This window comes from Pan paniscus, chromosome 3 (genome assembly GCF_029289425.2).
Source record: "Pan paniscus chromosome 3, NHGRI_mPanPan1-v2.0_pri, whole genome shotgun sequence".
Lineage (NCBI taxonomy): Eukaryota > Metazoa > Chordata > Mammalia > Primates > Hominidae > Pan > Pan paniscus.
Window position 1 is genome coordinate 2,924,775 of NC_073252.2, and position 26,810 is coordinate 2,951,584.

General features: G+C 44.5%; 1 protein-coding gene across 8 annotated transcripts in view; it reads left to right on the top strand.

Moving 5' to 3' along the window:
• FAM193A (family with sequence similarity 193 member A) overlaps positions 1-26,810 on the top strand; it is a 196,464-nt gene that overhangs the window by 53,002 nt on the left and 116,652 nt on the right. For all 8 annotated transcript variants that reach the window (XM_034958217.4, XM_034958216.4, XM_063603489.1 and 5 more), the window contains exon 2: positions 7,672-7,917. In XM_034958217.4, coding sequence (XP_034814108.2) covers positions 7,672-7,917 — 246 coding nt within the window. The remainder of the gene's footprint in view (positions 1-7,671; positions 7,918-26,810) is intronic.

A 26,810-nucleotide genomic window follows, 5' to 3' on the forward strand; every position in this document is an offset into this window, starting at 1 on the left:
GCTTGGTGACTTAGCTTTATCAACATTGTATTATGGGAAGGAGAGGATTCTATAAAAAAGCAAGTATTGCCTGTGGGCCCCATTGTTTTAGGTCACTGGCTAGCCTCTGGTTTGGCTGTCCTTGGGTCAGATGCCTCCCTGCTGCCAGGGGAGCACAGGTGATGGTGATAGATGAGGGTCTGCTGATGGGGACCTCCCCATCAGCAGAGGTGTGGGTGACTTGGGGCTTGTCGGGTGTGCAAATGGCTACTTTGGATTTGCTTCAGGTTACTTAATTTTGAGATGCTACCTACCTATTCCATTTGTTGTCTCTGAATAAAAGCCACTTTCAGCCTCTGTTCTATTTAAGTAGTTTTATTTTTCTCTCTGGTCATTTCTGGGTATTGCTGTAAAGACTTAATACCTTATGCAAAATGACTGGTTACTGTGATTTTTCAGGACCTTCAGAGATTGAAGGGATACAAACTGCAGTGTAAGAAGTTAGTAGGCCTTTGATACCAACTTTTTATTTGACCTTAGTAGATTAACTTTACTTTAAAGATTGGCAAAGAACGGTATGTTAGAAATACATGTAAGTCTGCTGCTATTAATAAATTCAAGCTGTTTTGCTCTTTTGCTGTATGGAGCCTGAATGTAGAGACTTGAAGTATTTTGTAGATATTTGTGCTGTCCCATGACAGAGCAAGGATATGAAACTTGCCCTGGCATCCAGACATGTTCTGAGGCTGGCTCAGACATTTGTTTTCTTATGGATAAGTAGCATCAAAACAAATAGTAATTATATTATTTAATAGACTTAAAACATGGCAACTACATTTGTATAGGAAAAACCACATTAGTAACATTACATGGAGAAAAGCGTTTTATGTAACTATAGTTCCAGCAAATACCACTATGCCTTCATTAATGCCTTAAAACCATCTTATTTACATCTGTAGAACCACTGGCCATTTAATAGGGCAATTCAGGAGCAATCATTAAAAACAGTTGCAGTTTTCATTAGGTTTTCTCTGTTTATTCTAATATGTAAACTGAAATTAAAAGTAAATCCTTCAGAGTTCATTCTTTAAAAAAAGTAAGTCCTAAGGAAAACTGTTATATTAGCTATTTAAAAGGATGCTGTAATAATGTAGAATCAATCACTGTTGAATTTTATTGAGTTTCCATGGAACAGCCTTGAAATTATAAATTGCTAGATATTTACTCTGTAAGATTACAGAAATTATTTATCACAGAGCCTTAAATACTTAAGGTAATTTTGTGCCTAACTCATGATATGATTGTTACCAATCTCTTTGTAACCACTGAGAAGGAGGTTTAAGTATTAATGTTAGTAATTGCTCTCCAGGCAATGCCTTTTGCTCAGAGAACCTGCATATGCTTTGGGAAAGCTGGGTTCAGGAAAGAAAGGGTGAAAAGGGCACAGGTATTTTAGTGACTACACATAACAGTGTTCCCTGGACTTGAGTGCAGGTAGCTAATAAAAGATCATGTATAGGCTGGGCTTGGTGGCTTATGCCTGTAATCCCAGCACTTTGGGAGGCCGAGGTAGGCAGATCACGAGGTCAGGAATTTGAGATCAGCCTGACCGACGTGGTGAAACCGCATCTCTACTAAAAATACAAAAACTAGCCGGGCATGGTGGCGCAGGCATGTAATCCCAGCTACTCAGGAGGCTGAGGCAGGAGAATTGCTTGAACCCAGGAGGCGGAGGTTGCAATGAGCTGAGATCACGCCACTGCACTCCAGCCTGGGCAACAGAGCAAGACTCTGTCTCAAAAAAAAGAAAAAAGAAAAAAAGGATCATATATAAAAATGCAGAAAATTGGCTGGGCGCCATGGCTCACGCCTGTAATCCCAGCACTTTGGGAGGCCGAGGCGGGCAGATCACGAGGTCAGGAGATCGAGACCATCCTGGCCAACGTGGTGAAACCCCGTCTCTACTAACAACGCCCGTCTGGGCGTGGTGGCTCCCGCCTGTAGTCCCAGCTACTTGGGAGGCTGAGGCAGGAGGATCATTTGAACTCGGGAGGCAGAGGTTGCAGTGAGCCAAGATGGCGCCACTGCATTCCAGCCTGGTGACAGAGCGAGACTCCATCTCAAAAAAAAAAAACAAAGACAAAACAAAATAAAAAAACAGAAAATTGTGGTTGAGGTAGGCAAGACAAAGTGTGTATTATTGATTTGGACTAGACATTTCAGTTCCCTTAGCATTTACTGGGCGCCTACTGGTTGCTGGGTGCATTATGGACATTCATAATGTTGAGTGTCTAATGGGAAGATGGACATGTGAAAGATAATTTTGTAGTATAATGAATATATGATAGTCTATAGGAAGTGTAGAAGTTGGCCAGGCGCAGTGGCTCACACCTGTAATCCCAGCATTGTGAGAGGCCGAGGCGGGTGGATCACGAGGTCAGGAGATCGAGACCATCCTGGCTAACATGGTGAAACCCCGTCTCTACTAAAAATACAAAAAATTAGCCAGGCGTGGTGGCGCGCACCTGTAATCCCAGCTACTTGGTAGGCTGAGGCAGGAGAATCACTTGAACCTGGGAGGTGGAGGTTGCAGTGAGCCGAGATCGTGCCACTACACCCCAGCCTGGGTCACAGAGCAAGACTCCCTCTCAAAAAAAAAAAAAGAGTGTAGAAGTTGTACAGGAGTTGTAGTAATTAGCTGCGTGTGACACGTATTGATTGAGGGGTAGGGAGCAAAATTCACAGAATAAAAAAGTTACCATAGTGGGGTTTGAAGGGATGCCTCGCAGTTGTCTTGTAAAGGAAAGGCGGGGAGATTGGTGTTTTAGGGAAGCAAGCAGCAAGTATGAAGGCAGGAAGAGATAAAGCCACATAGTTGGTTGGGGCGGGAGTGTGGAACTGTAAGGAGTTTCAAGTGGGTGATTTTGCAAGAACACACTGACCAAGGGCCTGGTGTATCCTGCTTGATCCTTTGCTAAGGACTTGATCTTTTTAGGCAGCAGGAACAATCGAAGGGTTTAAGGCAGAGAATGTTCTGGTCATAGGTACAGTGTGAGGGGGTTTTGACAGGAGATGGAGGGCATGTGGGGAGCAGACAGCCCTGAAGGCCGGTCGGCAGGAGGTGGCAGCGTCACCAGCACGGGGCCTTTGTTGTGTCTCCTGCATTAGCCTTCATAGGGCGGTCTAATCTGGGTTGTGCTGCTGTTACCCGAGAGGATATTGCTTTTACTGTGTTTTTACCCTAAGATGACCTTTTTTCTTCATGTTTATAAGAAGTTTATCTGTAAAGTATTTTTAGTAAATCTGGGTTTTCATGTTTAATTTGGAATTTCATTTTGGAAACAAATTTCAAAACTAGAATATAAGCCTAGCAAGAAAACAAATGCTATTATGATTTAATGTCTTTTATGATACACACACACCTCCCACCCCCATGCACACAGGCCACAGTCACTGGGTGGTAGAAAATCAGTTTATTCAGAAAAGGTAAAATACATCATAGATGGTAGAACTCAGCTGTTAGTAGTGTTCCCAAAGTGTTTTCAGCAATACTGCCATCTTAGCCATATGTCCGTATTCTCCTATGCAAAAATTTCTGGGTTATCTTGGTCCCTTACATGGATATATATACACATTTTATATGTTTACATATTTCGTGTATGTGTTTGTAGGATTTGGGGGATGATACTAGTAAAATGTTCATTCTGGTACATATATATAATTTTTTTTTTTTGAGATGGAGTATCGTTCTGTTTGCCCAGGCTGGAATGCAGTGGCGCGATATCCGCTTGCCGCAACCTCCGCCTCATGGGTTCAAGTGATTCTCCTGCCTCAGCTTGAGTAGCTGGGATTACAGATGTACGCCACCACACCCGGCTAATTTTTTGTATTTTTAGTAGACACGGGGTTTTTGGCCAGGCTGGTCTTGAACTCCTGACCTCTTGATCTGCCTGCCTCGGCCTCACAGAGTGTTGGGATTACAGGCGTGAGCCACCGCGCCCAGCCTGCTACATTTATTTTTAAAAATATCAATGTAACTAGACTTCTGCTTCCAAGCAAGAGGTAGTAACTAGAAGTGGATTTATCTTCCTGTCTCAGTGAAACAAAGGACCAAAAAATGTACCAAGTAGTAGTTTTCCAACATTGGCCCACAGGCAGGCAGGACAGTGATCCCTGAGAGAAGAAGAATAACCGCGGCAAGCTCCAGCCTTACCCAGGCTTCCTGCCTGGAGAGAGTCTGAAGGCTAGGACTTGGAGAGCTACCCAGACCGAGTCTGAGGATCTCCTTGATTGAGGAGGCTGAGTTGAGACTTTGGGGAGGCCAAAGTAAATTTGCAGGGCAGAGTACCAGAGAGGAGAGAGCTGCAAAGAGGGGAAGGAAGAGCTCTGCATAGGGTTCTCCCCAAGCCCAGCTGAGGGCGCATAAGCACATGCCTGTGGGGAAGCTCTCTGCGCCTGGGCTAGCACCCTGGAAGTGAGGAGCGGGACAAACCTTGCAGCTCACACAGGGCCAGGAGCAGTGTGTGTTCCCACCAGCCATTGTGGGAAAATCTTACAACCTGCAGGACCCTGGGTGGCAGCTTAGGAGGATATTGCCTCAGTTGTGGGTAAGAGGAAAGGCGTTCTGATGCTGCCTTACAGAGCCTACAAGCCCTGAAAGGACCAGACTCTTCCCAAACAACCCTCCTATGGCCCATGAGGAAGCTCAGATACTGAAGGAATGAAAAAATACCCAGCACCTGACGCTTCATACTTGTCCCTAGCTCTTCTCCTCCTCTCACACCTCACAGCTGGCTCCTTCACAGCCTTATCCACTTCCCTCCCTGCAGCCCTGGTCCAAGCTGCTGCTGTCTGGCTCCTGAACTGCAGATAGTCGTTTCTTCCCATTCTCCCATCCCATCTCTCTCTGCACGCAGCCTCAGAGTCACTCCTTGACTTGAGTGGCCCTCAGCTCTCCCGCATCTCTCCTTCTGCTCTTGTCAGCCCCATGCCAGCCACTGGGCTCCCCACAAGGTACAGCCATGTCGGCTTCGGGGGTCTCCTCAAGGAGGCCCTCACTGTCCACCGGGTTAAAGGGTACAGATCCTCTTTGCTGTTATGTTTTTCTCCTTATCACTATTTAATTAGTTAGTTTTTTCATGTATTTGTCTTATTTATTGCCTTTGTCTTTGACTGTTTTCTTCACCATTGTGCCCTCAGTGCCTGGACCAGTCCCTGAGCATGTGATGGGCTCAGTAAATCCTGGATGACTGGTGAATGTACAGGAGCTGAGCTGTGCGCTCTCTGGTCATTTCTGGCTCTTAACATTATGATTTTAGGCTTGGGGACCTTTGGGCCTGTAGAGCCCAGCATCTCATTCTGTAATTAAAAGGGCAGGCCAGAAAGGTCTGATGGGTATGGCTGTTCTGCCAGTGATGGGAGCTGTTTTCTAAGACCTGAGGAAAAGAGATGGCTTTATATTGGGGTAAATCAGTGTGCCTTTTTTTTTTTTTTTTAAATTGTCGTCATTTAGGCTTTTGGGATTTGTTGGTATGGAAAAATACATGGATTCTCATGGTACTCGGTGGTTTGAGTAGTCTGGCGTTCTCTAGGACACTGTGGGGAGGTAGGACCCAGTTGTCTGCCCCTGTGCCCCAAACATTCAGCTCAGGATGGCTGCTGAGCTGGGTTTGGGAAAACTCACAACCCTATGGATGTAACAGGAGTCAGCAGTTTTGATCGCTGGTTCATGGAAACACGTGAGAATATATATGAACATCTTTTGAGTCTTGCTGGTATTGTCATTCATTCTTTCAATCACTAATTCATTCATTTATACATTCAGCCCCTTGTTTAAATATGTGCTTCCTGCCGGTCAGCAGGAAGTCTTAAGAATGGAGGCTGGGGTCCAAATGAGAGCCCTCAGTGGCTGTTGAGGGGCCAATCTGTCATGTACAGTGGGTCCTTTTGAATACCGGTGGTGGGATGGGGAGACAGCTCGAGGCTGTGGGAAGAGCTACAGGTCTAGCTGGCCTTGGAGAAGCTTCTGGGTGGAGATGGAGACTGAAAAGCCAGAACAGCGTCAGCTGGGTCCACTCTCTTCCCACCTGGCATGTCTTGCAGCAAGGGCACCCCACACGGCAGGAGAGACTAGCGGGGGTTCTCTCACCTCCACCCCACTGTGTGCCCTTTTTCTGGCTGCCTCTGGAAGGCCAGGCGAGGCTTCCCTTTGCCTTGCTCCCTGGGAGTGCCTCCCTCCAGCCTCTCCTCAGGGTTCGAAGGGGCTTCCTCCTAAGGTGCAGAGGCAGCCCTGTGTGAAGGGACCCGTCTTAGGATTGGGTTGATATGGGTTAAAAATCCTGTGTCTCCCCCGACACACACACACTTGCTGGTCTTGGGACTTTAACCCCATTTCCAGTTGTGTGAGACTCAGTTTCTTTCTTTTTCTTTTCTTTTCCTTTTTTTTTTTTTTTTGAGACTTAGTCTTGCTCTATTGCCCAGGCTGGAATGCAGTGGCGCGATCTCGGCTCACTGCAACCTCCACCTTCCAGGTTCAAACGATTCTCCTGCGTCAGCCTCCTGAGTAGCTGGGATTACAGGTGCACACCACCACGCCCAGCTAATTTTGTGTTTTTAATAGAAACAGGGTTTCACCATGTTGGCCAGGCTGGATTTTTCTTTCTTTCTTTTTTTTTGACACGGGGTCTTGCCCTCTCACCCAGGCTAGAGTGCAGTGGCATGATCACAGCTCACTACAGCCTCGACTTGCTGGGTTTTAGCAACGCTCTCACCTCAGCCTCCCTAGTAGCTGGGACTACAGGCACGCACCACTATGCATGGCTAATAGTTGGATTTTTTGTAGAGGCGAAGTCTTGCTATGTTACTGAGGCTGGTCTCAAACCTCTGAGCTCAAATGATCATCTCACCTCTGCCTCCCCAGGTGCTGGGATCACAGGCGTAAGCCACTGTGCCCAGCCTTCAGTTTCTTTTTCTGTATTTGTGTTTTAAAGGCTAATTTTATTTTTTTTCTGATAGAGTGAGTGGTTATCTTTTGAGAGGTTTTAAGGTATAACAATCTTGCCTTTTCCTCCTACCTCTAAGGCCTCTTCCCCTTGCCCCACATTGTAGGACCTATTTGAAAATGCAGATGTTTATTTACATCAGGTGATAAGAGATGAGCTCAGCATCATTACTGCTGGGCCTGGAAGGGAGTCTGGGCCTTGGATGTGCAGCTGCCATCAGCTCCCTGTTTATCTTGAATCTGGAATTTGGACAGCCCACCTCAAAGATGGTTTGCATCTGCAGACACACTTAAGCCAGAATTGCCATCTTGAATCTGAGCCCTGGTGTGCAGATGCCTCTAGAATAGTAGTTTCAGACTTTGTTGGTGGTAACCAGTTCTGGTAAACAGTCTGAAAACTGAGGCTGACAATTTCTAGCATGTGGTGGAAAAGTAATACAGAAGTCAAGGTGAAGGGGTTAATTTTGACAATTTTCTAACTCGTACTAAGATAAGATTTTCTTTATGGCACTATTTAAAGTATTACGAGTTTCTAGAACATTAGGTTTAGTTTTATTCAATACATTTCCTATTTTATGTTTCTGTATATAAACATACACATGCATTTTAGTTTTAGAACTATACATATATTTTAATATTCTTGGCTTTGTAGATGAGGTTTTGAAAATAGAATTTTTTTTTTTCTATTCCAGACTCCTTTTAGTTTTGGCATGAATCATAGGACACCACCCTACCCCGCTGGGGATTATTGTCTTCTGTGCAGAAGTGAACGGAAAGACTCATCATTCTTAGAGAGTGGAATTAAGACTGCGAGCAAATTGGCCCTTTCCATGGCTCCCAAGGGCAACAGCGTGCTGCACCTGCCACTATGGGTGTGCCCGGACTGCCGCAGGACCGTGGAGAAGGAGGAGAGGCATGGCGGCCTTGACCAGCCAGTGGTGAGTGGCTGCCAGCACAGGCAGCGCAGGGCGTTGGCTCCCCCCGCCCAGGTTATGGGGTAACTGGCAATGAAAGAAATGGATTTGCTTTTGCTTCAGGGGGCACTCCCTCCTGCACCACCTTCTAGTCTGTGTCTCCTGGTACGTTCCTCCTGGTCTTCCCTGGCCACACTGCAGTAGGTGGCAGGACACCTGCCCTCCTTGTCTGGGCACAATTCAGTCGTCAAGCTATGTGACCCTGAAGGGTGATTTTTGGCTTTGAGCTTAGTATTTCTTTGGTGGTGCAGTTTCTTGAAAAGGGAGTACAATTTTCATGTGTTTAGTTCTCAACAATTCGACATGCAGGTAATTCTTTACGCGATGCAGCTCTTAAGCCTCACCTTCCCTTTTACTTATTTGTGCTGCTTCAGCCTCTTCGAGGCCACAGAGAGGCCACAGCAGGCTTGGCTGGGAAGACCGCACCCTTACTCTTATCTTTGACCTGATGGAGTTTTGATGGGCCCTTGTTCCGGGCAGGCTTTCACATGTACTGTTTGGGTTCTGGAAGGAGTTGGCTTTTGCAACTATTTGAGGCCCCACATTCTAGGCCTCTCCTGTGCCCTTTGATTTCTGCTTGAAAGCGGCTTATTATTTTCTGAGCTCTTCTCTTCCTTCTGATACCTTGCTATGTGCAGCCAGGAAGCGTGTGCATTCCCTGCTCCTCTGTTTTCTCCTGCAGAACTGCCTTGGGGGAGTCCTGGTGACAATCTGAAGAGCGCGTCCCCACTGCCTGGTGTGGGTTTCCATCTTTACTGGCCTTGGAGGCAAGCCCCATCTCCAGGGCCAGTTTCTATCCTTGGGGTCTCATTGTCAGAATTACTTTCTCACTCGGCCCCTCCCGCATGTCCCCCTTTCCTGCTGTAATTCTCTTCCTAGCACTTATTTCTAACATACTATGTATTTTACTTATTTGGTTTGCTTTCTTCTTCATTAGAATATAAACTCTACAAAGACAGCTATTTTTATGGTTTTCTTTGTGTGGTTTTTTTGTTTGTTTGTTTGTTTTACCAATACCATTTTCTTTGCTTTTTGTGGTGGTTTGTTTTCTCATTAAACTTTATCAGCTCTTCTTCCAACTCCAGCCCTGCTCTTGTATTTTAGCCTGCCTCTGCCCTTGGGAACAGGCTTCTGCTGTTTGCCCTGGTCCAGAGGCCAGGGGAAGTGCCTATGGTTCCCTGCAGTGCGTCTTGCCTGGGTTGGAGGAGGATCTCATTTCCCAGCCCCCGGCTTGTCTTGGTAATGGATAGTTTGTCAAATGAGCCATTCTCTCCTCACCAGAAACAGTGACCTTGGGAACAGCAGAGGTGTAGTGTTGGCCTGTGTTTGTGGATTCGGACCAGCTGTTGCTTTGTAGGTCAGCCTCTTTGTTGGAGCTGGCCTTTAAAAAAATAACATGATTTACCTTCCATTAAGATTCACTCTTTTTTTACTTAAAAAATGTTCACTACCACAGTTAAGCTACAGAACATTTGCATCACCCCATAAAATTCCCTTGTTCCCCTTGGTAGTCACTTCCCTTCCCCTGTCCTAGCCTCTGGTAACCACTGACCTGAATTTTTTTTTTTTGAGACAGAGTCTCGCTCTGTCACCCAGGCTGGAGTGCAGTGGCACAATCTTGGCTCACTGCAACCTCCGCCTCCCGGGTTCAAGCAATTCTTCTGCCTCAGCCTCCCCAGTAGCTGGGACTACAGGCACGCGCCACCATGCCCAGCTAATTTTTGTATTTTTGGTAGAGATGGGGTTTCACCATGTTGGCCATTATGGTCTCGATCGTGATCCGCCCGCCTCTGCCTTCCATAGTGCTGGGATTATAGGCATGAGCCACCGCGCCTGGCCTGACCTGATTTTTGTTCCTACAGTTTTGCTTTTTCCAGAGTGTCACATATACTTCTATAACTTGCATAATGCTTTTGAGAGTCACCCAAAATGTTGCATGCATCCGTAGTTTCTCTTTTTTATTGAGTAATTTTACAGATAAACCAATTTATGCATTCACCAATTAATTGATGGATGTTTGTGTTGTTCCCACGTTTGGGCTATTTTGAAAAAAGCTGCTATGAACATTATTTTTCTTCTGTGGACGTCCTTTTTATGTGTTGCTGGATTGATTTGCTAAAGTTATGTTAATGATTTTTGCATCTGTGCTCATGAAGGCTGTCTGTAGGCCTCTTGTCTTACAGTGGCCTTCAGGGTCTCATAAAATGAGTTAGAATGTGTTCCTTTTTCTTCTCCTTTCTGGAAGACTGTGTTAGAATTGGTATTATCATCTCTTCCTTAAACGTTATTGGTTCTTGCTGTTTCTCTTGTTCTGTTTGGTCAAATGCCAGACAGTGTGCAGAGAGCATCAGGCTGAGGTTGTTTCCTGTGTCCTGTTGTGCACCTGGGAGGCCAGGTCAGTCCAGTTGGCCTCAGCTGGGCTGTCTCTAGCACTGTGCGTGCTCGTGTGGGCCTGTAGAGGGGAGTCTCTTTCTACTTCCTCCTTGGCAAGGTCTCCGATGGTGGCATCTTCTCAGTTCCCCCCTCTAGCCTGACTCTTGGGCAGCTCTGTGCTCACGGCCTTGGGGGCAGCTTTCCCAGCGAGCCCACCTCTGCCCGGTGGCAGTCAGACTCTGCCTTGTATCTGCAGGGGTCTGACCGGCCCCGTGTCTTGTGCTGGTCCTGGCCTGTGTGTGGCACACGCCTTTCTCCAGGACAAGGAGAAAGGCATGTTTCCTTCCTCTCTGCTAGTGGATTAGCTGGAGACTTGGGTGCAGGTCTCCTGGGAATGAGTGGGAACATTCCTTTTGGGGCTTTCCAGGGGTTAGACTCCCACACTTGACACTCTCAACCTTTCAGAATTTGTTTAAAGTTAAACTGTTTTTTTTTTTTCTAACCACTTTTATGGCCTCCTTCCACTTTCCTTCCTCTGTCAAAGGTGAAACAGTAAGTGTGTCCCCTTCTCCCTGGAGGGGCTGCTGCACTTTGTTGTGTAGTTCCCTCCGGCAGCCTGGTCACTTCGGCTCTCTGATGGCCCAGAGATAGGATTTTATCAATTGTCCTGTTCTGTCTCTGGTCAGGGCTCTGGTCAGGGCTCAGAGTGCACGGCTCTCCTGCAGCTTTCTGCATCCAGAGGGGAAGTGGGGCTGAATTGCTGTCTTCTAGATAAGCATTCTGTTATCAGCAGTTGTAGGAGAATATTGGTGGGAATTTATCTTAACATCTTGCCTGACAGTTGCACGTTGCAGATTTCTCTGGAGACCTCTTCTTCCAAGATTGACCCATCCTAGCATCATGTCCTAGACATAGTCATGCCTGGAAACCTAAGAAATCTCCATTTCAAACTTTCATCTTGATCATTGTCTGTCTTTGTAGCTCACTTGCTTGTCTTCTCTTGCCATAGTTTTTTTTTTTTTTTTTTTTTTTGAGACAGAGTCTTGCTCTGTTGCCCAGGCTGGAGTGCAGTGGTGCAATCTCAGCTCACTACAACCTCACTTCCTGGGTTCAAGAGACTATCGTGCCTCAGCCTCCCGAGTAGCTGGGACTATAGGCATGCGCCATCACACCTGGCTAATTTTTTTTTTTTTTTTAGAGACACAGTCTCGCTGTGTCACCCAGGCTGGAATGCAGTGGTGCGATGTTGGCTCACTGCAACCTCTGCCTCCTGGGTTCAGGTGATTCTCATGCCTCAGCCTCCCGAGTACCGGGGACTATAGGCGTGCAACACCACACCTGGCTGATCTTTGTATTTAGTAGAGACAGGGTTTCGTGATGATGGCCAAGCTGGTCTCAAACTCCTGGCCTCAAATGATCTACCTACCTTGGCCTCCCAAAGTGCTGGGATTACAGGCGTGAGCCACTGTGCCTGACCTGCCATAGTTCTTTGACCTCATCCATCTCTATCAGTCCATGGATTCCATTCCTGTTACGTTTATCACGTCTCCCTGACCTCACTCCTAGGAGCCTGAGTTCCCGGACTTGGCACTGTGGCTCTTCCGTGGCTCTCAGGCAAAGGCCCTGAACTTTTTTTGGTTATGCTGGTCCAGCCCTATCTCTTCCCTCCATGTGGCAGAATATTCATGGAGAAAATTGCTGGCCTCAGTTTACTGCTTCCTCTTCATAACTTCATGACTGCAAACCATGCATGGGCATCTAGTGCGTTTTTCTGGCTTAAGTACCTCCCCAAACTCCTTGGCAGGAACCCTTCCTTTTCCTTGCTTCTTAGACTACGTGTACCCTCTTTACCCACCCCTTGCTCAGCTCAGCTATTGACCTTCGTGCTTCAGGGAGAAAATCAAAGCTAACACCTCCCCTGTATCACCCCCAAACCCCCATAGCTGAGGGCATTTTCTCCTCTTTTTCCTCTCCAAGGCCCACCCGCACTGGGCTTTCAGGTGCCCATCTGTTTTCATCTTCTTCAAGACTTTGTCGCTTTGATTATTGTTTTCTTCTGCCTTGGCCCATGACCCATGGAATGCAAATACTCTGGGGCTACCCATTCATGAATGACCCGCCTTTGGCCTCACCTCCCCTTCACAGCCATGTATGTCTCTAGGTAGATTTTAAAGTTGTGGTTCAATTTCTTTAATGGTTAAAATCTTGTCAGGTTAGTTTTGGTAAGTTATATTCTTAGAAATTGTCAAAGTTGCCCGCCAACATGGCACATGCCTGTAGTTCCGGCTACACAGGAGGCTGAGGCAGGAGGGTCGCTTGAGCCCAGGAGTTCTGGGCTGTTGTGCGGTATGATAGTGCCACTGTACTGCAGTCTGGGCAGCACAGTGAGACCCCGTCTCTTTTAAAACAAGAAAAAAAGAAAAATTGGCAGAGTTACTGGTATAAAGTTTTGTGTAATGGTCTCTTTTCACTTCTTACCTGATTTGTAGATTTGACTTTTTATTTCTTCTTCTTTTTTTTTTTTTTTTTTTTCCTGAGATGGAGTCTCTCTCTGTCGCCCAGGCTGGAGTGCAGTGGTGCGATCTCAGCTTACTGCAACCTCCGCCTCCCGGGTTCAAGCGATTCTGGTGACTCAGCCTCCCGAGTAGCTGGGACTATAGGCGCGTACCACCACACCCAGCTAATTTTTTTGTATTTTTAGTAGAGACGGGGTTTCACCATGTTGGCCAGGCTGTTCTCTAACTCCTGACCTCAGGTGATCCGCCCACCTCGGTCTCCCAAAGTGCTGGGATTACAAGCCTGAGCCACCGTACCCGGCTACTTTTTTATTTCTCATATTTGTGCTTTCTTTTTTTTCTTTTAAACTAGTTTTGTTAGAAGTCTGTCAGTTTTGGCCCAGCACAGTGGATCACACCTGTAACCGTAGTCTTTGGGAGGCAGAAGCAGGAGGATTGCTTGAGGCCAGGAGTTCAAGACCAACCTGGCTAACATAGAAAGACTCTGTCTCTATAAAAAAAAAAAAATTATAAACCAAAAAAAAGTCTGTCAGTTTTGTCTTTTCAAAGAAGCAGCTTTTAACTTTTAAAATACTTGTACTTTGTCTGTTTAATTAATTGTTGCTTTTTATTATTATTATTTTTAAGATAGATTCTCGCTCTGTTGCCCAGGCCGGAATGCAGTGGTGTGATCTTGGCTCACTGTAACCTCCACCTCCCAGGTTCAAGGGATTCTCCTGCCTCAGTCTCCTGAGTAGCTGGGACTACAGGCATGTACCACCGTGCTCAGCTAATTTTTGTATTTTTAGTAGAGACAGAGTTTTGCCATGTTGCCCAGGCTGGTTTCGAACTCCTGACCTCAAGTGATCCTCCCGCTGCGGCCTCCCAAAGTACTGGGTTGACAGGCGTGAGCCACTGCACCCAGGCAATTATTGCTATTTTATATACATACATGTGCTATATATTAATATTTGATTGGTTGATGCTATGGTGAATGTGATTTAAAAAAAAAAAAATTTAGAGGCCCGAAAGAGAACAGTGCAAAGTTAGTTTCCTCTGACTCTCTCTCTTTATCCTCTTTGCCTTCCCAGAGGCCTCCACTATTGGCAGATGCTTGAATCTTCCTCTAGAGATGTTCTGTTCTTTTTTTTTTTTTTTTTTTGAGACAGAGTTTCGCTGTTGTCTCCCAGGCTGGAGTGCAGTTGTGTGATCTCGGCTCACTGAAACCTCCACCTCATAGGTTCAAACGATAATCCTGCCTTAGCCTCTGAGTAGCTGGGATTATAGGCACGTGCCATCAACCCAGCTAATTTTTGCATTTTTAGTACAGATGGGGTTTCACCATGTTGGCCAGGCTGTTCTTGAACTCCTGACCTCAGGTGATCCACCCACCTTGTCCTCCCAAAGTGCTAGGATTAGAGGCATGAGGCTGGCCATGTTTTTTGTTTTGATGTTTTTGTTTTTGTTTTGTGACGGAATCTCGCTCTGTTGCCCAGGCTGGAGTGCAGTGGCGCAATCTCGGCTCACTGCAAGCTCGGCCTCCCGGGTTCACACCATTCTCCTGCCTCAGCCTCCCAAGTAGCTGGGACTACAGGCGCCCACCACCACGCCCGGCTAATTTTTTGTATTTTTAGTAGAGATTGGGTTTCACCATGTTAGCCAGGATTGTCTGGATCTCCTGACCTCGTGATCCGCCCGCCTCATCCTCCCAAAGTGCTGGGATTACAGGCGTGAGCCACTGCACCCAGCCTTTTTTTTTTTTTTTTTTTTTTTTTTTTTTTTTTTTTTTTGAGACGAAGTCTCGCTCTATTGCCCAGGCTGGAGTGCAGTGGCGCCATCTCAGCTCACTGCAGGCTCCGCCTTCTGGGTTCACGCCATTCTCCTGCCTCAGCCTCCTAAGTAGCTGGGATTACAGGCGCCCACCACCATGCCTGGCTAATTTTTTGTGTATATATATATGTATATATATCTATTTTTAGTAGAGACGGGGTTTCACCGTGTTAGCAAGGATGGTCTCAGTCTCGTGACCTGCCCACCTCGGCCTCCTGATTGCTGGGATTATAGGCGTGAGCCACCGCGCCTGGCTTTTTTTTTTTTTTTTTTTTTTGAGATGGAGTTTCACTCTTGTTGCCCAGGCTGGAGTTCAATGGCGTGATTTCGGCTCACTGCAACCTCCGCCTCTTGGGTTCAAGCCATTCTCCTTCCTCAGCCGCCCTAGTAGCTAGGATTACAGGTATGCGCTACCATGCCCAGCTAATTTTTTTTTTTTTTTTTTTTTTTTTTGAGACGGAGTCTTGCTCAGTCACCCAGGCTGGAGTGCAGTGGTGCGATCTCGGCTCACTGCAAGCTTCGCCTCCTGGGTTCACACCATTCTCCTGCCTCAGCCTCCCAAGTAGCTGGGACTACGGGTGCATGCCACCACGCCTGACTAATTTTTTTTGTATTTTTAGTAGAGACGAGGTTTCACCATGTTAGCCAGGATGGTCTCGATCTCCTGACCTCGTGATCTGCCCACCTTGGCCTCCCAAAGTGCTGGGATTACAGGTGTGAGTCACTGCACCCGGCCAATTTTCATTATTTTCTAGTTTTTATTATTTCTGTTTTCACCCGTGAATTATTTAGAAGTATGTGTAAGTATCCAAACACGTATCTCTTGAATTATTATTATTATTATTTTGAGACGGAATTTCACTCTGTCACCCAGGCTGGAGTGTAGTGGCACGATCTTGGCTCACTGCAACCTCTGCCTTCTGGGTTCAAGTGATTCTCATGCCTCAGCCTTCTGAGCAGCTGGGATTACAGGCGTGTGTCACCATGCCCAGCTAATTTTTGTATTTTTAGTAGAGACAGGGTTTTACCATGTTGGCCAGGCTAGTCTCAAACTCCTGCCCTCAGGTGATCCGCCCGCCTCACCCTCCCAACTTGCTGAAATTACAGGGGTGAGCCACCACGCCCAGCCACTTGAATTACTTTTAATCATGTTGACTTTTAATTTAATGCTGTTATAGTTGAAAATCATGGTCTGTATAATAGTGATTCCTTATTAATCAGCTGTATTTGCTAGTTCTAATACATAGTTACTTTTTTAAATTATTCTGTTTGTGCTGGAAAATAATGTTTTCTCTGGGTTTAGGTGGAAGGCTCAGGACCTCATTAATTGTGTTCTTAAATCCTTCTGTGTTTCCGTGGTTTTATTGCTTTTTTGGTGCTTAATCTGTCAATTTCTGAGTGTTATTTAAAATGTCCTACTATGAATGTGTCTTTTTCCTTTCTTCCTTAAAAAATTTGTTTTGCTTTACATATTTCAAGACTGCTGGGTAGAATACAGGTTGAAATTATTATTAAGTCTTGGTGTATCATTCCTGTTACTGCACGGACCCCATCTGTGGTCGTGTCTTTCTCCTGAAGGGCGTTGTTTTCTGTTTGTTTAGGTATGGGAGCTCCCTCCCATTCTTTTTTTCGCACATCTGCACATCCTTTTAATTTTGATTTCTTTGTGTTCGTCTGTTTAGGTGTTCTTATGCAGTATATATAGAGGTAGACTTTATGTGGTTTTAATTGAGAGTCTGCTTTTTTTCTTTTTTCTTTTTCTTTTCTTTTCTTTTTTTTTGGTGGCAAGGTCTCTCTGTCACTCAGGCTGGAGTGCAGTGGTGCGAAAACAGCTCACTGCAGCCTCGACCTCCTGGGCTCAAGTGATTCTCCCAGCTTAGCCTCCTGAGTAGCTGGGATTACAGCTGCACGCCAACAGTCCTGGCTGATTTTTTTTTAAAATTTTTTGTAGGGATAGGTCCCTACTGTGTTGCCCAGGCTGATCTTGAACTCTGGCGCCCAAGCAATCCTACCACCTTGGCCTCTCCAAGTGCTGGCATTACAGGTGTGAGCCACCATGCCCAGGCGAGAGTCTGCATCTTAATGGTGAAATCAATCCTCATCACTTACTGTAATGGTTAATATATGTGGGGTAATTTTTGCTACCATGCAGGTCAAAAATCAAGCGTTGCTGTTAACCCAGATCCCTCTTGCAGCAAGTTCACACTTGCCGGCTGCTCCTAGTCCTCACTCTTACTTTTCTTTGTTAGTTATATCACCTAAGCATCTACCCACAAATACTGTAGTACAGTTTTCCTGGTGTTTTGAATTTTACAGAAATGTAACCATACTGTATGTGTTATTTTATGTCTTACTTATTTTGCTCAGCATTATGTTTGAGAGTCATAAATCTTGTTTCTCTATTTTCATTGCTAGATGCCATCCTCCTTTGTGAACATGTTGCATTTTGGTTGTTTCCAAATCTTGCTGATTGTGGAGCACACATGACATTCTGTTGTCTATAAATAGAAGGAATTGCTGAGCCATAGGTGGTTTATATACTTGACTGATTCCATGTTAAGATCAGTAGCATGTTTTTAAATGAAAACTATTTTCCAAAAACAAGAATGGTTTAGTAAGTAGGGCCGGACACGGTGGCTCATGCCTGTAATCCCAGCACTTTGGGAGGCCGAGATGGGCGGATCACCTGAGGTCAGGAGTTCGAGACCAGCCTGGCCAACATGGCGAAACCTCGTCTCTACTGAAAATACAAAATTAGCCCGTCATGGTGGCACATGCCTGTAATCCCAGCTACTCGGGAGGCTGAGGCAGGAGAATCACTTGAACCCAGGAGGTGGAGGTTGCAGTGAGCTGAGATCACACCACTGCACTCCAGCCTAGGCGACAGAGTGAGACTCTGTCTCAAAAAAAAAAAAAAAGAATGGTTTAGTAAGTAGAGTGGCCGTGTTTTGTATATTTTGCAAACCTCTTTTTTTTTTTTTTTTTTTTTGAGACAGTGTCTCACTCTGTCACCCAGGCTGGAGTACAGTGGCATAATCTCAGCTCACTGCAACCTCTGCTGCCTGGGTTCAAGTGATTCTCCTGCCTCAGCCTCCCATGTTGCTGGGATTACAGGCGTTTGCCACTGCGCCCGGCTAATTTTTGTATTTTTGGTAGAGATGGGGGTTTCACCATCTTGGTCAGGCCGGTCTTGAAATACTGACCTCGTGATCCACCCACCTCTGTCTCCCAAAGTGTTGGGATTATAGGCGTGAGCCACCGCATCCGGCCTAACAAACCTCTTTAATATCTGAATGATAGAACAAAGCTGGTTTCTTATATCTGCCTCTGTGTGGAACCTGTTGTGATAGGTTGTTCTGATTGAAGTATTTGAAGAAATATTTTATTGGCTTTTTTAGAGAATTGTGGATATTTTTCTTTGATGCTGTACCAAACCATGACAAGTTAGTTTCTCAAGGGTTAGGTGTAGTGTAGAAGCTAAAACCAATCAGTGGCTTTTCCCTACACTGTTAACGTGAAAGTCCATTGGTCTGTCTTGTCCTCTGAATGGATATCTTGCCCATGCGTGGCTTGTAACATCACATGTTGGTTATTTGTAAAGTATTGGTTTACTAAGGTAGACAGATTTTCCTGATATTAATACTTTTCATCATTATTTTTAAAAAATCATATTTGTTACAAAAAAATCATATTTGTTAATACCACCACTGATCTCATCAGAAAGTTCTTTAAATGTTGAGTTTTCAAGCCCACAGTGGCAGGTGAAAGTTTTCCAGAGTTCTAATTTTTGCTCAGAAAAATTATGATTATGAGAAAAGCTCAGATTTTATTATTGGTCACAAATAGTGCCAAATTGCCTTGAAGTGACGGACTCATTTTGTTCATTTTGGAAAATATCTGACAAATATCCAAGTCCAAATAACCATAGTTTGGCCCATCAGTCACTTTTTGAAGTAAAATTGACATTTCACAGGTGAAGGGCCATTCATCTCACAATGCACAGTGAGATTCCTCGAGGCGGACTCTTCCTGGGGCGTGCCGGAGAAATGCTCTGTGTGTACTTCCCACTTCGTCACACAGAATATTCAGAAGACTTGTGCTCAGGGGTTGAGATTTATGCAAAATAATTATTTTTATTGCATCAAGGACATTCTTAAGTGGAACTGGCTTTTTTCCCGCCTCACAGCTCTGAAGTGTGTGGCAGTGAAGAATGCAGCAGCCACTAGCATGCTTTGCTCCTGCTGTCTTCGTCCTTGCATTGGTGTTTCACTCTTTTCCCCACCATTGTTTTTTTCCCTGTCAGTGTGAATGTCAGCACAGTGAAAAAGGCAGAGGACATTTTGGTACAAATTTGAAAATAGTTTTGACTCGTGGGCCTGCTGAAGGGTGTTAGGGTGAAAATCCTATTTTGCTAGCCATTAGTAGTTAACCACAGATTTCTTGAAACTTGCTCAACTTTTTTATATCTGTCTGCTGATACATATTTAACATAGGTGTCAACCAGATTTGTTTTTAGTATTTGGAAAATAATACTTTCCCTTCTAATTCTTCATTATAGCTTTAACACTGAAATTTGTCAGAGAACTTAGTTAATTATCAATGATACGTTCAGGTTGGCATCTAGGCTTATAGCATGGCCTTACCCTCGCTGCGGCTCTAGGCTATGCTGGACCATCTGAATGGGGTCCTCGGACCACACTTTGAGAACCACAGCTCTGTTGGGTTGTCTTTTTCTTATTGACTTGTGGGATTTCTTTATATACACTCAGTAGCAGCTCTTTATTGGTTGTATGTGTTGCAGATATTGCCTGTTTCTTTTTTGTTTGTTTTTCACTATGTGATGGTGTCGCTTTATGAACACAGATTCTTTTCTTTTTTTAACCTTGAGATGCTACCAGGGCAGCCACTCACCACAGCCCCTGCTGGGGTCTGAATGTGCACAACGCACTTCACATCCGGGCATGCAGCATAAATTGCAGAATGTAACGTGTAGCCAGCTTGATTTACTCCCAGATTAGTATTTCTACAATCTACCTTGTCTCCTTGTAGATTGATCTTAACCTAAAAATAAAAAAAATTTTTTTTTAAATATCAAGAGGACTTCATTTTTCTTTTCTGTTTTCGAGACGGTTGGTCTCACCCAGTATGGAGTGCAGTGGTGCAATCCTGATTCTCTGCAGCCTTCACCTCCTGTGTTCAAGCAACCCTTCTGCCTCAGTCTCCTGAGTAGCTGGGACTACAGGTGCGCACCACCATGCCTGGCTAATTTTTTTATTTTTAATATAGACGGGGTTTTGCCATGTTGCTCAGGCTGGTCTCAAACTCCTGGGCTCAATCAGTCTCCCTCTGTCGCCCTGGCTGGACCTCAGATGATCTGCTTGCCACGGCCTCCCAAAGTGCTGGGATTACAGGAGTGAGCCACTGCACCCAGCCAAATATGATAATGAGCCAGGGGTAGTGGGAAGCATATTTAGATCATGGGCGGGTCAGCAATATGCCCATGGGCTTTGCCACCAGAGTCCTATGTCCTGGTGTGCCTCGGCACACTGTTTGCCATAGGCTTTGAGGAGAGTGTTGGTTGGTCTTAATAACATTCTATCTCGGTCCCAGAGGTAGCCCACTGAAGGAGAAATTCAGACAAGAGAGGTGGGATGGCTGAGACATTTTTGCATAGACCTGCAAGGGGACAGGCCTGACTAAACAAATCTTGCTCCTTAATAGTCAGGACCAAGCCTGTGTTGAACTTAGCAATTTGGTTTCAGCTAATCATCAATCTCTCTCTTTAAAATAATGTTGTTAATTTGAATTTCACCTTTTTTTTGAGACAGAGTCTCACTCTGTTGCCCAGGCTGGAGTGCAGTGGTGCCATCTTGGCTCACTGCAAGCTCTGCCTCCCGGGTTCACGCCATTCTCCTGCCTCAGCCTCCCGAGTAGCTGGGACTACAGGCATCCACCACCATGGCTGGCTAATTTTTTTGTATTTTTCATAGAGGTGGGGTTTCATCGTGTTAGCCAGAATGGTCCCAATCTCGTGACCTTGTGATCCACCCGCCTCGGCCTTCCAAAGTGCTGGGATTACAGACCTGAGCCACCGTGCCTGGCTGAATTTCACCATTTTAAAAATATTTCACTTTAAACCACCTTGAGTTTTTACATTATATGAAGGCTAAAAGACATATTATGTTGCATTTTAACATTTGCATATGTTTAACAAAAATAGTTTTAGTCTGGTGGGAGATATGGTGAGGGGATGGCACTTTGGGGTAATTGTTTTTTCTTTAAAGGGCCCTGAACTCAAGCATCCTGTCATAAAGAAGACTACTCGGCAAGTAGTCTTAAGTTTCTATCTATTTTTCTGTTTTCAAGGCTGTTTTAGACTCCATTTTGATTATGGGCATTAGCAGTTGTCTTTATTCTCATATATCATATTATTAAAATGTAAGTTGCATTTTACACGAAGGAACCGGGTTCTCCAATAGTTATTATGCCCATAGATTAATCAAGGCATATAGTCCCAACTTAAGCCATCTAAGAGTTTGCTGGCCTAGGCCACCGTGCACGGCGGCCTAGGCCGATCACGCCTGTAATCCCGGCACTTTGGGAGGCCGAGGCGGGTGGATCATGAGGTCAGGAGATCGAGACCATCCTGGCTAACACGGTGAAACCCCGTTTCTACTAAAAATATAAAAAATTAGCTGGGTGTGGTGGTGTGCACCTGTAGTCCCAGCTACTCAGGAGGCTGAGGCAGGAGAATCCCTCTAACCCGGGAGGCTGAGGTTTCAGTGAGCTGAGATGGCGCTACAGCACTCCAGCCTAGCAATAGAGCGAGACTCCGTCTCAAAAAAAAAAAAAAAAAGAGTTTGCTGGCTGGGCGCAGTGGCTCACTCCTGTAATCCCAGCATTTTGGGAGGCTGAGGCAGGTGGGTCACCTGAGGTCAGGAGATTGAGACCAGCCTGGCCAACATGATAAAACCCCATCTCTACTAAAAATACAAAAATTAGTTGGGCTTGGTTGCGGGTGCCTGTAATCCCAGCTACTCAGGAGGCTGAGGCAGGAGAATCACTTGAACCAGAGAGTCGGAGGTTGCAGTGATCCGAGATCACGCCACTGCACTCCAGCCTGGCGACAGAGCGAGACTCTGTCTCAAAACAAAACAAAACAAAACAAAAAAAACTCGCTAGTATTTGTCATTATCTTGAATTGTTACCCAATGGTTACTACGCCCATAGATCAATCAAGGCATATAGTCCCAACTTAAACCAGCCATTTAAGAGTTTGCTAGTATTGGTCCTTACCTTGAATGCTTGCCCTGTTGGGTTTTAGGTCATATTAGAAACGTACAGATTTCTTTGCAGTGAACTTCATGAAAGTAGTTGCTAATGTAATTTGTCGGAACTACTCAAAATTGCCAGATTGACTTGAGTTAGCCTTACAGAAAGATAAGCTGAGTGGTGATCTTTGGCTTTTTTCCTTTAGCATAATGCTTTTGAGAGTCATCTCTGTTGTTGCATGTAGCAATAGTTAATTCCTTTTATTTCTGGGTGATAATCCATTGTATGGATAAACCACAATTTGTTTATCCATTCATCAATAGAGAGACGTTTGTATTTTCCAGTTTGGGCTGTTATGAGTAGAGCTACTAGGAACATTTGAGTATGAGTCTTTTTTTTTTTGAGATGGAGTTTCGCTCTTGTCACCCAGGCTGGAGTGCAATGGCGCGATCTCGGCTCACCGCAGCCTCCGCCTCCCAAGTTCAAGCGATTCTCCTGTCTCATTCTCCCAAGTAGCTGAGATTACAGGCATGCACCACCACGCCCAGCTAGTTGTGTATTTTTAGTAGAGACGGGGTTTCTCCATGTTGGTCAGGCTGGTCTCAAACTTACAACCTCAGGTGATCCACTCGCCTCCGCCTCCCAAAGTGCTGGGATTACAGGCATGAGCCACCGTGCCCGGCCGAGTATCAGTCTTTTAAGTGGATGCAATTTACTTCTCTTTGATAAACACCTGGGTAAGTGTAAGTGCTTATACTGGGTAAGAGTAAGTGCTTATACTGTTCTACAGCCACGTATGAGAGGTCCAGTTGATCTTTATCTTTGCCAAGTGCTGGATATTGGCAGTCTTTACTTACAGCCATTCTAGTGGTTTGTAGTGTTATCCTTCATTATGGTTTTAATCTGCATTTTCTAGTTATTTATTTATTTATTTATTTGAGACAGAGTCTCACTGTGTCACCCAGGCTGGAGTGCAGTGGCTCAAGCTCGGCTCACTGCAGCCTCCACCTCCCAGGTTCAAGCAGTTCTCTTGCCTCAGCCTCCCATGTAGCTGGGACTACAGGCGCCAGCCACCATGCATAGCTAATTTTTTTTTGTATTTTTAGTGGAAACGGGGTTTCACCATGTTGGTCAGTCTGGTCTTGAACTCCCGACCTCAGGTGATCCACCCGCCTCAGCCTACCAAAGTGCTGGGATTACAGGCATGAGCCACCACGCCCGGCTTAATCTGCATTTTCTTAACGACTTGTTGAGCATCTTTTCATGTACCTATTTTCCATTTGTATCTCTTTGGTAAAGTGGCTGTTCAGATCTTCTGCTCATTTTTATTGAGTTGTCTTAATGAATTGTGAGATATTTTTATATAATCTCAATACAAGCCCTTTATTAGGCTTCACAAACATTTTCTCTCAGCATGTGACTGGCATTTTCATTATACAGCACTGTCCTCTGAAGAGCAAAAGATTTATATTTTGATCAAATCCATTTTTTTTTTTTTTTTTTTTTTTGAGACAGAGTCTCGCTCTTTTGTCCAGGCCGGAGTGCAGTGGTGCAATCTCGGCTCACTGCAAGCTCCGCCTCCCGGGTTCACACCATTCTTCTGCCTCAGCCTCCCGAGTAGCTGGGACTACAGGCGCCCACCACCATGCCCGGCTAATTTTTTGTATTTTTAGTAGAGACAGGATTTCACCGTGTTAGCCAGGATGGTCTCGATCTCCTGACCTCGTGTTCCGTCTGTCTCGGCCTCCCAAAGTGCTGGGATTACAGGCGTGAGCCACCGCGCCTGGCCCCAATTTGTGTTTCTAAATGATTTTGTGCTTTTGTGTTCCATGTAAGAAATCTTTGCTACTCAAGGTTATAAAGATTTTTTGCCCTGGCCGGGCCGTGGCTCACGCCTGTAATCCTAGCACTTTGGGAGGCTGAGGCGGGTGGGTCACGAGGTCAGGAATTTGAGACCAGCCTGACTAACATGGAGTAACCCTCTCTTTACTAAAAATACAAAAATTAGCCGAGACGGTGGCGTGCACCTGTAATCCTAGCTACTCGGGAGGCTGAGGCAGGAGAATCACTTGAACCCAGGAGGTGGAGGTTGCAGTGAGCCGAGATTGCACCACTGTACTCCAGCCTGGGTGACAGAGTGAGACTCCATCTCAAAATAACAAACAAACAAAAAAGTTTTTTTTGCTTGTTTGTTTTTTTCTGTCTTAATAGTTTTAGCATATACATTTAGGTCTATGAGCCACCTTGAATGAAGCTTTTATCTGTTGTAAGGGTTAAGAGTCATCTTTTTTTGCATATTGATATCCAGTTGTTCAGAACTATTTATTGAAAAGACAATTTTATCTCATTGAATTACCTTGGGACCTTTGTCAAAAATCAGTTGGTTCTGTATGTATGGGTCTATTATTGGATGCTGTGTCCCACTTTACATATATTCCTATTCCTTTGCCAGTACCATACTATCCTGATTCTTGAAGCTATTTATAGTAAGTCATGAAATTACATAGATGTCTGCCAACTTTCTTCTTTTTCAAAAGTGGTTTGGATGTATTAGATCCTTTGCATTGCTATGTAAACTTTAGAGCCAACTTGTCAGTTTCTACAGAAAAGCCTGTTGGGATTTTAACTGGCATTGTGTTGACTCTATAGATCAATTTGGGGGAGAACTGAAACCTTAACAATATTGAGTCTTCAAGTCTATGAACATGGTATAACTCTTCATTTATTTAGATCATTTAAGTTTATTTTCAGCATTGTTTTGTAGTCAGTATATTAAAAACTTTAGTAGTCAGTATATTAAAAACTTTCCAGACAGGCACGGTGGCTCATACCTGTAATCCAGCACTTTGGGAGTTCTACGCAGGTGGATTGCTTGAGGCCAGGAGTTTAAGACCAGTTTGGGCAACATAGTGAGATCCTGGTTTTACAAAAAATAAATACATTTTCCCAAAGTATGTTATATTTTCTTGCTATTTTAAATGTACTCTAAAAAGTTTCAATATTTGTTTATTGCTAGTACATAGAAATTCAGCTTTTTTTTTTTTTTTTTTTTTTGAATATTGGCCATGTGTACTGTAAAAACTCATTTATTAGTTCTATGGGCCTTTTGGTAGATTTCTTTCTTTCTTTTTTTTTTTTTTTGAGACAGAGTTTTGCTCTTTGCCCAGGCCGGAGTGCAGTGGCACAATGTCGGCTCACCACAACCTCTGCCTCCTGGGTTCAAGCAATTATCCTGCCTCAGCCTCCCGAGTAGCTGGGATTACAGTCATGTGCCCCCATGCCTGGCTAATTTTGTATTTTTAGTATAGAGACGGGTTTCTCCATGTTGGTCAGGCTGGTCTCGAACTCCCGACCTTGGGTGATCCGCACGCCTTGGCCTCCCAAAGTGCTGGGATTACAGGCATGAGCCACCGTACCTGGCCTTTTTTTTTTTTTTTTTTTTTCTCTTTTTTTTTTGAGACAGAGTCTCGCTTTGTAGCCCAGGCTGGAGTGTAGTGGCACAATCTTGGCTCACTGCAACCTCTGTCTCCTGGGTCCTGGTTCAAGCAATTCTCTTGCCTCTCAGCTTCCCGAGTAGCTGGGATTACAGGTGCGCATCACCATGCCCAGCTAATTTTTGTATTTTTAGTAGAGACGGGGTTTCACCATGTTGACCAGGCTGGTGTTGAACTCCTGGCCTCATGATCCATGTGCGTCGGCCTCCCAAAGTGCTGGGATTATAGGCCTGAGCCACCGCACCCAGCCTTCCTTAAAATTTTCTATGTAGATGATCATGTCGTCTACAAATAATGTGTTTCTTCCTTTGCAATCTGTATATCTTCATTTTTTCTTGCCCAATTCCACTGACTAGTTCTTCCAATGTGAGATTGAATAGGAGTGGTGTGAGTAGGCATCCTCTTGCTCATGATCTTAGGGGAAAGCATTTGGTCTTTTTTCATGTAGTATAGATCAGATTGAGGAAATTTACTTATATTTTTAGTTTGCTAAGAATTATCATTATGAATAGATACTGAATTTTGTCATACTCTCTACATCTGTTAAGATGATAACAGAGTTTTCCTTTTTTAGTTAGTGAAATAAATTTTGGTGATTTTCAAAATGTTGGAAAACCTTGCATTCCTGGGATAACTCACATTTGGTTGTGATGTATTATCCTTTTGCTAGGTTGCTGGATTGGATTTACCAATGTTTTGTTAAGGATTTTTGTGTCTATGTTCATGAAGGATATTAGTCTATAAATTTCTTGTCTCACATCTTTGTGTGGTTTTGATGTTAGGCTAATACTTCAGTATAAAATGAGCTAGGATGTATTTTCTCTTTGATTTTCCGGAAAGGAAAAGTTTGTGTAAAATTGGCATTATTTCTACCTTAAGTGTTTGGCAGAATTCACCAGTAAAGCTGTCTTGGTCTGAAGTTGCCTTATTGGGAAGATTTTGAACTACAAGTTCAATTCATTTGATGGAGGTTATCTGTTTCTTTGTTAGTGAACTGTGCTAGTTTTTGTCTTTAAGGAAATTTGCCCATTTTATATTAAATGTTGTGACATAAAGTTGTTCAGAATATTTATTACCTTTTTAATTTCCATAGGATCTGTAGTGATTGCTTCCCTCCTCTTTTTATTCCTGATACCAGTTTTTTGAGTTTTGTCTTTTTTTCCCCTAAGACTGGCTAGATAATTTAATTGATCTTTTCAAAGAACCACATTTTGTTTTAATTGCTTTTCCATTTTCTTTTTTGTTAATTTTGTTCTTTATTAATTTCATTCCTCTACTTATTTTTATTTATTTATTTTTTTTAAGAGCAGTCAAACAAAGCAGTGGGAGTCAAGAAGGAACAAAGAAATCTGTACTGGTTGTGAACGGTTAGTTATCAACAGCACTGCATTTG